The following is a 12,083-nucleotide window of genomic DNA, read 5'->3' as shown; positions in this document are numbered from 1 at the left end:
GTACAGTGAAGTAAAGACTGTGCCTTTAATGATGTAACTATTGGGCCAATAAAATCTAATCTCCCTCCATCCCTTTCTCTCTCTTCCCCTCTCTATCCCTCCATCCCATTCCCTTTTTTCCCCCCGTCTCTCCCTCTGTGCTTGGCCCCTGCTCCAGCGTCCATCATGCCTGGCTGGATGTCACCCTAAACCGACTGGTACAGCGCTAGACACAGCACACCGAAGGATGATGGGATTTCAGACGCGATCGTTGGATCAAAAACTCTCGCTCTGTTTAACGGCAGGGACAGGGGTCTGAGAGGTTTCGACTGCCTCTTGACCGTCAACATTTACCTTGATTGGGATCGTTTTTATTCTGTCCGTCTCTAACCTCCTAGAAAAAGGACATGAAGGCAGAGGCGGCGTAAACATGAAAGGCTTTTCAGGATATCAAAGGACAACAATAGGTTGTGATGTTTATTTCTTCATACGTGTAGCAGTGTATCATCATCGTGGTAAACGTGTACTGTAAACAGTTGAACTGTACGTTTAGTGCCGTGTACACCAGCTTCCTAGTCAACGGCTCTGTCTCAAAGCCTTTGGGTCCGTCACGTGTGCCTTTTGGCCGTCTGCCGCAAATACGGGTTGGTGTTCAGACATCTAATTTTCGCGCCCTAAGGTTCTCTGTAAGGTACATTGACTCAAATCACAGACACATCTTCTACACCCTATTCACCATCAGCCATGGACATAGATCTGGTAACTGTTTATTGAACGGGCAGCAAGAGCCAGGAGCAGCTAGCTACAGCCTTTCAACACACACACACACACACATGCACACACACACACACACACACACACACACACACACACACACACACACACACACACACACACACACACACACACACACACACACACACACACACACACACACACACACACACGCACTCGCACACGCACACACACACGCACACACACACGCGCTTTCACCGTTATGCATTCGGAGTACGAAGGAGGCAGTCGATAAGGGTGCACCCTAACCTGTAATTACTCGAGAAATGACAATGCCTTTACAAGTGAGGGGGCAAAAAAAATCTATCATTGTTGAATTACTATCACCGAGTGTCCTGCAAATTACAAGCGGGAGGAGAAAAATACATGACCACATATTCGATCTCTTACCTGGACAAAGGAATGCACACTGAATAGAAAATAACTTGATTCTATCACTTGGAAGAATTCATGGATTAAATTAGAAAAGTCTCTCTGTTTCGTAACTATGTTCAAACATAAAAAGTATTTAGTCAAGCATTTAACAACTTTTCTGGTTAGCCTTGATCAAAGGCATTGACTGCATGGGAACTAGCTCTTTAGGAAGGGTGAGAGAACACTGCTACAAACTGCAGCTGGTATTGATAATGCTGTGCCTGTTATACGGGTCCAATGGGTCAGATGTAATTAAAAGGTACTGGGAAGGAAAACAAAGGGAGGACAAGAGAGTACACTTGTTCTACAAGTACAAGTCCTCAACGTGCAAGTCACTAAAGCCTAATTCTGCACGAAAAGGCCCAGAACTCTGTCCCATTTGATAAAACTTGCGAGGCAAGATAGATAAAGGTGCAGTCTCTGCATCACACAACATTTAAGCCACTGTGTTGGTGTGGAACACGGATTGCTTTTGGCGCTACTGAGGTAGAATTGAACGCATCCTTGCTTCTGGCGGTAGGAAAGAAAAAGAGGAAAGAAAGAAGGAGGGAAAGAAAGAAAGAAGGGAAGAGAGAGAGAGAGAGAGAGAGAGAGAGAGAGAGAGAGAGAAAGCGATGGAAAAGGTTAACTCGACCTGCACTTTCACTGACCCCGACACAAACAAATGGGCAGACAAGACAAGAGGATGATGGTCCCCCGAGCTCTCTGGGGTTCTGAAGTAATCTTATTTCAATGATGGGAGGCCGCTATCAGCTAGCGTGCCACTGGGCATGTATTTCACAGGGTTGAGGAGACATGGGCCAACTCTAAATTAGCTAGCTCTGTTCTGACCACTAGGCCTTTTTGTATAGTGACACTCTCCGTTTTGATTCCCTGTAGAGAGATACGTGGGTTTGTTTTAAGTGTCTTCAGGAAAGTCAAATCTTTATTAATCGGCAATCAGATAAGAAATGTAAAAAAATTCAGCTGTCTTGAATGCATATTTTATATGTCCAAAATGATGAACGCAGTCAAAATTCGCCAGAAATGAGAAAGAGGTTTAATGAAGAGGTCTAATAAAAATGTCGAAGAAACCTTTGGGGAAGCGGTTTCAAATAAACCACTAGATATGTCATCATTCAAGGCCTGCCTGTCTTCAGGTACGTCAGCCATTTTGAATCCCTAGCCTTCGTCCAGGTCCTAAGGGCTTTTCTGCTTAGCTAACCTGAGTGAGAGGAGTGATTCGTTGCTCTCACACACCTGGTGGCTAATAAGGGGAGAGAATCAGGGCTAGGCCAGCCCCGGGAGGGAGGCGACAGGACAGAGACATCAAAGGGGAGGACAGCAAACCCAAATGAATGGAGTGTGAAGCACAGTGGAGGATTTTTTTCTCTCTCTCTTTCTGAATCTCCCTTTCTCTCCCCCTCTCTCTCTCTCCATCTCTCCTTCTCTCACTCCCTCAGCTAGGTACCGCCAGCACGCCCCAGGTTCCAAATGAGGTGACGGCCTGATCCACCAAATGGAGCCGGCTGTGTTTGATGACCTCATTTGTATTCAGCCTGTGTAGCCTCCACCTCGACCTGGGAGAGAGAGATACAGGGAGGCAGGGAGGCAGAACCTCTATCCTCTATCTCCCCAGCAGCACAGCTCTCCTTAGGCTGGCTGGCTGGCAGGTGGCAGGCAGACAGGCAGATAACTTTGAAGGCTGACGTGACAGAGGACTGAACACCTTGCCTCCTTACTGCTCCATCCACCCTCATTCGCCTCTTGCGCTCTCTCTCTCTTTTCTTTCCATCTTTCTTTCTTTCTTTCTTTCTATCTCTCTCTTTTCTTTATTTCTTTCTTTCTTTCGAACACTTATGGTTACATAGCCAAAGCAAGTGAAATAGATAATAAACAAAAGTTAAATAAACAATAAAAAAAATATTACATAATAAAATATCCAAAATAATAAAAGACATTTCAAATGTCATATTATGGATATATACAGTGTTGTAATGATGTGCAAATAGTTGAAGTACGAAAGGGAAAATAAATAAACATAAATATAGGTTGTATTTACAATGGTGTTTGTTCTTCACTGGTTGCCCTTTTCTTGTGGTAACAGGTCACAAATCTTACTGCTGTGATGGCACACTGTGCTATTTCACCCAATAGATATGGAAGTTTATTAAAATGGGATTTGTTTTCGAATTCTTTGTGGGTCAGTGTAATATGAGTGAAATATGTCACTCTAATATCGTCATACATTTGGCAGGAGGTTAGGAAGTGCAGCTTAGTTTCACTTCATTTTGTGGGTAGTGTGCACATAGCCTGTCTTCTCTTGAGAGCCAGGTCTGCCTACGGCGGCCTTTCTCAATAGCAAGGCTATGCTCACTGAGTCTGTACATAAGTCAAAGCTTTCCTTAATTTTGGGTCAGTCACTGTGGTCAGGTATTCTGCCACTGTGTACACTCTGTTTAGGGCCAAATAGCATTCTAGTTTGCTCTATTTTTTGGTAAATTCTTTCCAATGTGTCAAGTAATTATCTTTTTGTTTTCTCATAATTTGGTTGGGTCTAATTGTGTTGCTGTCCTGGGGCTCTGTGGGGTCTGTTTGTGTTTCTGAACAGAGCCTCAGGACCAGCTTACTTAGGGGACTCTTCTCCAAGTTCATCTCTCTGTAGGTGATGGCTTTGTTATGGAAGGTTTGGGAATTGGTTCCTTTTACGTGGTTGTAGAATTTAATGGCTCTTTCTGGATTTTGATAATTAGCGGGTATCGGCCTAATTCTGAACAAGGCAGTTAACCCACTGTTCCTAGGCCATCACTGAAAATAAGAATTTGTTCTTAACTGATTTGCCTAGTTAAATAAAGGGAAAAAAATGTGTTATGTCAAATGTTAGTTTCCTTTTGATGGCATAGAAGGCACTTCTTGCCTTGTCTCTCAGATCCTTCACAGCTTTTTGGAAGTTACCTGTGGCGCTGATGTTTAGGCCGAGGTATGAATAGTTTTGTGTGTGCTCTAGAGCAACGGTGTCTAGCTGGAATTTGTATTCGTGGTCCTGGGAACTGGACCTTTTTTGGAACACCATTATTTTTGTCTTACTGAGATTTTCTGTCAGGGTCCAGGTCTGACAGAATCTGTCTCTCTCTCTCACCACCACCTCAATTTTTCCCCTCCCACCTCTCCATCCTCCCTCATTCGCCTCCTGCCCACCCCCTTCTACCTTGACTTTCATTCCCCTCCTAAAATGAGCTAACCAGATGTCACACTCACAGCTAATGTCCCTCATAAGACAAAAAGGCTGCCGGCAGACTCGGCTTGGCCCACTTTCTCACCCACGGCCCAGGTGTCTGCGCTCGATTGGAAGGTTGGTTTCATTCGTTCATATGCCCAGTGAAGCGCCATGGCTGTGGTGGTCAGTGGACTTTCAGAGGACATTTAGGGTTGATTGTGGTTGTGGTTGATTGCTGGCTTAGCTCTCGTCCAGTCTCAGTTTCAGAGGTGTTTTATGCCGAGGTGTGTGAGTGTGTCTGTGTGTCTGTGTGTGTATGCATGAGTGGAGGCTCCTTAGAGGAGGAAGGGGAGGACCATCCTCCTCAGTGAATTTCAGCAGAATCAAAATAGTGAAACATTAAACAAGTTATCCTTTTTAGATAAAGCTATCCTAATATATTCACGTCACCAAATAATTGATTAAAACACACTGTTTTGCAAAGAAGGGCTACAGTAACTTCAACAGCACTCCTTAGGGTAGCACCATGGTGTAGCCGGAGAACAGCTGGCTTCCGTTCTCCTCTGGGTACATTGACTTCAATACAAAACCTAAGAGGCTCGTGGTTCTCATCCCCTTCCATTGACGTACACAGTAATTATGACAACTTCTGCAGGACATCCTACAACCTATCAGAGCTCTTGCAGCATGAACTGAGATCTTGTCTACTCAAGCAAAAGATCAGAGAATGAATCTAGTACTGAAAGCATAAGCTACAGCTAGCTAGCACTGCAGTGCATAAACCTTGGTAAGTAGTTGACTCAAAGAGAGAGAAGGACAATAGTTGGATAGTTTTGAACAAATACATTTTTTCAAAAATGAAGGAGAGAGAGAGAGCTATATCTTGTTCATAGTATTTTTTTTTCACTTTCACTTAGCAAGAGGATGCCACCAGCTAGTTTAGCCTACGCAAACACCTGGCTCAAACAAAGACAGATGCTATGTTAGCTAGCTGGCTATGGCTATCCGACACTGGAACTCTTCGAAGTCAGTTTTTGGTTTAATTAATTTATAAATCACTGCTAAACTGCTTGCTGCTGACTGTATTGCATTATTGTAGGCTTTACTAATGCGATAGTTCTAGTAGCTATGTTAATTATGATGTTAATATGGTGACAATGATGTAGGCTGCGTGTCACGGTTAGCAGTTATGATATTAAGGTTTGGCTTGAAAAGGTTTTTTCGCCTGGTTGTGCACTGAAGTTCACAAGCAAAGGGAAAAGGTGAGAGGAGGAGAGTAATTATACAATGATCAAAGGGATCATGCTATTTATATGTGGCTGCTATGAAAGCGAACTGTGTTTGCGTGTGATCAGGGGTACATTCATTTAGCCGATTCTGTTAAAAAAGTTTCTTAACTTAGGGGGCAGTAGGGTAGGGGGCAGTATTTTGATGTCCGGATGAAAGGCGTGCCCATAGTAAACTGCCTGCTACTCAGGCTCAGAAGGTAGGATATGCATATTATTAGTAGATTTGGATAGAAAACACTCTGACGTTTCTAAAACTGTTTGAATGATGTCTGTGAGTATCACAGAACTCATATGGCAGGCAAAAACCTGACAAAAATCCAACCAGGAAGTGTGGAAATCTGAGGTTTGTAGTTTTTCAAGTGATTGCCTATACAGTATACAGTGAGTTAGGGTTCATTTTGCACTTCATAAGGCTTCCACTATATGTCAACAGTCTTTAGAACGCTGTTTCATGCTTCTACTGTGAATAGGGAGAGAATAAGAGCTCCTGGAAGTAGATGAGTGAGAAAATGACATGAGCTCAGTGGCGCGCACTCACGTGAGAGTTAGCTGTGTTCCTTTTCTTTTTTGAAGACATTGGAATTGTCCGGTTGGAATATTACTGAGATTTATGATAAAAACATCCTAAAGATTGATGCTATACATCATTTGACATGTTTCTATGAATGTAAATATAACTTTTTTTTTACTTTTCGTCGTGACATTTTGTGCGCGCTTCCTGCATTTGGAGTAGTGGACTAAACGCGCGAACAAAAAGGAGGTATTTGGACAAAAATGGACTTTATCAAACAAAACAAACATTTATTGTGGAACTGGGATTCCTGGGAGTGTATTCTGATGAAGATCATCAAAGGTAAGTGAATATTTATAATGTCATTTTTGTCATTTCTGTTGACTCCAAAATGGCGGGTATCTGTATGGCTTGTTTTGATATCTGAGCGCTGTACTCAGATTATTGCAAAATTTGCTTTTGCCGTCAAGCTTTTTGGAAATCTGACACAGCGGTTGCATTAAGGAGAAGTGTATCTATAATTCTTTGAATAACTGTTGAATATTTTATCAACGTTTATGATGAGTATTTCTGTAAATTGATGTGCTCATTCACCGGAAGTTTTGGGAGGCAAAACATTTCTGAACATTACACGCCAATGTAAAATGGGGTTTTTGGATATAAATATGAACTTTATCGAGCAAAACATACATGTATTGTGTAACGTGACGTCCTATGAGTGCCATCTGATGAAGATCATCAAACGTTAGTGATTCATTTTAGCTGTATTTCTGGTTTTTGTGACGCCTCTCCTTGCTTGGAAAATGGCTGTGTAGTTTTTCTTGTCTCGGCGCTGTCCTAACATAATCTAATTTTATGCTTTCGCCGTAAAGCCTTTTTGAAATCGGACAATGTGGTTGGATTAACGAGAAGTGTATCTTTAAAATGGGATATAATAGTTGTATGTTTGAGAAATTTGAATTATGAGATTTTTGTTGTTTTGAATTTGCCGCCCTGCTATTTCACTGGCTGTTGAATAGTGTGTCCCGCGGGTTACGTCCCACATACCCCAGAGAGGTTAAATGGAAGCAATCTAAACGAAAAGGGGATAAACATACCTGAATTTGTCCAATAGAAACTCTCGTTTGCAACGGTTGAACTAATTATTACACCCTATATCAGATCAATGTTACATTGAGCTGGGTGAATGGAATATGAAGGACAGTCATCCAATATGCTATAAGATAAATAAGACCCTGCTCATAGATAATAATAATCGTCCTCCCTCATCTTAAACGGCACCGACCACCACTGGTATGTGTGCATGTGTGTGGTGCATACCCTTAGGACTGTGGAAATAGACTGGAGCAAGGGGCAGAGCGAATAAACAGTTCACATCTGTTCACACTTCAGAAAATTGTAGTGCTTGGCAGGATAGTAAAGTGTCTATCGGCCCACCGAGGGGGAGACTTGCTTGGCCTGCATACTTATGCTGTTATTCTGACTTAACATCCTTGTCAGTTGGCCTTTGTAAACAGGTGATGTCCAGTGGTTCTAACAGAGGTCTACCCTTCACATTACCACCCGTTCCCAATTCACTCCCTACCCCTTCTCATTAGCTCTAACCCTGTGATGTTTGCAGATCTGTAAGGTATAAGCAATATGGTGGAATCTCCACCAACACTGCTTAAACCTATTCAGAGCCTTCAGATCTTCAAACATCAAAGGGTTTGGGCCAAGAGGAAAGAGTAGTGAGTGAATTGGGACTGACTTTCTCATCAACACAAGCCAACAGGTTCAACGGTCAAAGGTCCTAGGTCAAAAGTGAGTGTAACAGACGCCAGATGGTGATTGGTGGGTACCTGTGGGGAAGTGTTCGTTGATTGGCCAGTTGTCCACCTGCAGAGTGGCGTTGCCCCCATTCCTGGTGAAGCGCACCAGGTGGTACTTCCCGTCGTTGATCGTCATGGTTACCTCCTTCACACTGATGTCTGACGTACCAATGTTGAAGGTCACGCCCACCTTGCCTTCCGTCTGAAAGAAAAGGGAAGAAGAAACAGAAATGTATTAAAAGACATCAACAACTTTCAGGCAACCCGGAAGACAAACAAGCAGCAGGTTTGACAGGACCAGTCTAAGGAAGAGGGTGGAGAATCATTACTCTTGATCACACAATAATGAGTAGATATTTGGGATGCAAGTTGTTTTGTAGATCAGTGTAGTCTGATTGCAAACAAACACAACAAACAGGCATTTATTAACCAGTATCAACCACTTTCCTTCCACAGGCAGTCTTCAGGTTGATAATTGATATTTTCCCATTGGTAAAACGTTTCAGTATGATATGCCACATATAGAATAGCAGAGATGTGCAGAACCGTACCATTTTCAATTCCTGGCTTAGAACCAATTCCATGATGAGCTTCAATCAAATCATCTTCATTGCATTTGTAATGCAGTGATACCAAATCCAGGAATCGAGATGTTTGCAGAAGCTGTAAACTGATTGTAGGGTTTGATTCAATACGGCTGGGCCAACATTATATAGCCTGGACTATACAACAGTAGAACAACAGAGTTACACATTACTTTGTTAAGCCAGGTCTCCCCCTTTCCTCTTCCTGAGCTAATACCAATCACAATGGAGCCATCTATTGGACATGTACTCTACTGTAGGTTGTGTGTTTAGTACGGACACGGTAACAAAGCCAAAGTTACAAAATTGTTCTTTGTGGAAAGGGTTCAACCTGGATTCTCCCATGGGGACAGCCGAAGAAGCCTTTTAGGTTCCACAGAAGGTTGAACCTTTTTTCCTAAGGGTGTAGACTCCAAAGGTAGACCATATAGTTGGGAGCTGTACTAGCTAGCTTTACGGTTCATTAAACTGTTTTAATTTGTTAGAGTTAGCTGTAACAGAACGGTCAGTCACTTAATGATGAGTAATGTTCTGTCGAACGCCAGGACATATGCCTCTCCCTCCCCACATCACATATGTAGCAGCGCATATGTTTTATTTAACGGCAAAGTTAGTGGTGTTATATCACTCAAAGAGAGAGAGTGGGAGAGAGAGGGAGAGGGAGAGGGAGAGGGAGAGCGAGAGAGAGAGAGAGAGAGGCAAATAAGAACCTCATTGGTTTCTCACCGCAACTTACTTTCTCGCCAACTTGCTAATTTTAAACAACCTGCCAACGTGTTTGATCGGAGCTGCTTGGATATGCATGGGAACGTAGGCGTTACATGGAAAATGTTTTAAAGAGAGACAAGGATGGCGAGAGAAAGAGAGAGACAGAGAGCACGAGAGAGATCGAGATTGTGAGCAGGAGAGTGAATGAGAGGGGTAAAGAGGAAGAGAGAGAGAGGGATGGAGCGAGAGAGTGGGGGGTGTAAGGCTACAATGTTTTCCATGTAATTTGTCCTAATCCCCTCTGGGAATGGTTTGTGTAATTACCTGCTTTAAAGGCCCAGAGCCGAGGGGACATTTCTCACAACACGGCCGTGTGTGTGTGTGAGTGCGCGCATGCGAGCGTGGGTGCATGTGTGTGTACATGATGCACTGACCCACTGGGCTGATGACACGATGTGTTAATGGATCAGTGAAGAGATAAGAGCTAGTGAATCAGGATATACGATAGTGTGTGTGTGTGTGTGTGTGTGTGTGTGTGTGCGTGTGCTATAGCTCTCCACTTAACAATGGCCACTGCTACTTCATATCATTAACTAACCCTTGACATTGTTGTTAACCCCTTGCTATTGCCTGCTACCACTGAACACCCACACCCAACACCTTTTAATTGAATTGAAAACACTACACCACAGTCGCAATACCTGACATTCAGTGAAAACACTGAGGAAGTCAGCATCCATTTTAGGACAGTGTACCATCTAGCCAAATGTTTAAAAAAAATGGAGTTGGATCAGCGTTGACTCACCAAGGATATTCTTGGCAATCTTTCTGAACGGAGACGAAACTCGAGATTAAACATCTTGATAAAGGTCGCAGGCCTAGATAGTTTCTCTTCCATTGAAATGCAAAGTATTTCAAAAGGACTGCCTTGAAGATCCTTGAGAGGCTCTCGCCCTTTTTGTCTTTGCCAACAAAAAGGTAGCTGTTTTACTCTGTATGTATTTCAGTACAAAAGGCCAACGCAGTACAATGTCCAAACAGCACATTATGTTCTCTCGTGTTTGGAGTAGTTGTGTAGGAAACCACAAGAGTACCCTAGTATATCTCTAGTCCATGCACCCACAGTCTCACACAGTCTGACACACAGGAGGTTGGTGGCACCTTAATTGGGGAGGACGGGCTCGTGGTAATGGCTGGAGCGCCATTCCATTTGCTCCGTTCCAGACATTATTATGAGCCGTCCTCCCCTCAGCAGCCTCCACTGGTCTGACACAGAATCTCAAACATTGCGTGCTAAAATACACTCAGAACTGTGATGAAAGAAAAAGGCACGCTGCTCACTCGCTCCCTCTCTCTCTCTCTCTCTCTCTCTCTACTTTAACAATCTTCCATCTCAGCTGATAATGCAGTGGAAAGTGAGTAAAACATGGGAAATGCATCTCCTAAAAGTGCCAGGTCGTGCTCGAGGAGATATGAACATGAACACTGCAGCATGACCAGTTAACTCCCAATCTGATCGTAAGAGCTTCTCCTAATTACCAACATTTGAACTTGAAGTTTAAACATCGGGCTCATTCCGGTGCATTGACAGAACACTATGGTTTTTGGAATATCGAATAATGGAATAACTTTCCCAAAAAGAGAAAATGTGTAGATGAAAGCAAAACACTATACTGTACATGATCACCCCATTCACTCTGACCTTGAAATCAACTGGCAGACCATCTGTCCCCCACAATGCCACGTCAAATGCAGTGCTGAGCAATTAGTGCTTTTTAAGTTGGGTTTCGGATTCGATTATTTTTGTAGACATTAAATGCACTTTGCATTATGTGGGTTGAATGCTGTAACAACACAGACTAAAACAATTAATACAAGTCCCATGATGGTAGTGACTGCCCATTACTGCTTATCACTTATTAATCATTTATTCACATTACTTTACTTTAATAAAATATTTCAGTTGTTGTGTATCTTGATGACTGTATTATTTCCTTCCAAGTCATCTAGTCTTTATAGTGCTGCTGCCTATGCTGTCTGACAAAATCACTATTTTAGTAGTTCTTTAAAGTAAATAAGGCATACTTTTATGACTGCTGAATACCAACTATCAATCACTTAGATCATGTATTTTCAGGTAGAGATACCTCGCGAAGCAACTGCTCTCTATCCCTCCCCATCGGGCGTTCTTCTGTCTCTTTTATGTAGCGGGCGTAAAAGAGAACCAGACCGGGCAAGTAGGCGTGGTCAATTAGTTGTTTCAAAAAATGAAAAACAACCAACATTTCGGTTATTCGCTCAGCACTCATCAAAAGACATGCTACTCCCTTTACAAATACCTACAAACAACGACAGATCACAGCCCCAGCTGTAAACAATAACAACAGACACAGTGCAACGGTGTCCCAGGGCACGGTGGATTCAGCTCTCTGTGGTGCTCAAAGCCCCGCACGCACGCACACACACACACACGCACGCACGCACGCACGCACGCACGCACGCACGCACGCACGCACACACGCACACACACACACACACACACACACACACACACACACACACACACACACACACACACACACACACACACACACACACAGCCGTCCAGCGGCCACCCACCTGACCGCCTGCCCTCCCTCCACTGCCACGGCAACGCTGTGATTGACATTTCCAATTACATTCTTTATTGGCCTGTCAGTCGCTGGGCGGGACAGCCCTTCATTGTCTCTTAAGGAAGGGGAGGGATGGCTATTGGTCTCCCAGTAAAAGATGATGACCCCCCCATATTCCTGCACT

The 12,083-nt window shown here is 43.4% G+C and overlaps 1 protein-coding gene across 15 annotated transcripts in view; it reads right to left on the bottom strand.

The window, feature by feature from the left end:
- Positions 1-12,083, bottom strand: part of nrxn3b (neurexin 3b) — a 416,790-nt gene that overhangs the window by 53,251 nt on the left and 351,456 nt on the right. For all 15 annotated transcript variants that reach the window (XM_014145020.2, XM_014145028.2, XM_014145029.2 and 12 more), the window contains one exon: positions 8,026-8,197. In XM_014145020.2, coding sequence (XP_014000495.1) covers positions 8,026-8,197 — 172 coding nt within the window. The remainder of the gene's footprint in view (positions 1-8,025; positions 8,198-12,083) is intronic.

The sequence above is a fragment of the Salmo salar genome, chromosome ssa15, assembly GCF_905237065.1.
Source record: "Salmo salar chromosome ssa15, Ssal_v3.1, whole genome shotgun sequence".
Lineage (NCBI taxonomy): Eukaryota > Metazoa > Chordata > Actinopteri > Salmoniformes > Salmonidae > Salmo > Salmo salar.
The sequence above is the reverse complement of the archived record's forward strand: the minus strand, read 5'-3'. Positions and strand labels throughout refer to the sequence as shown.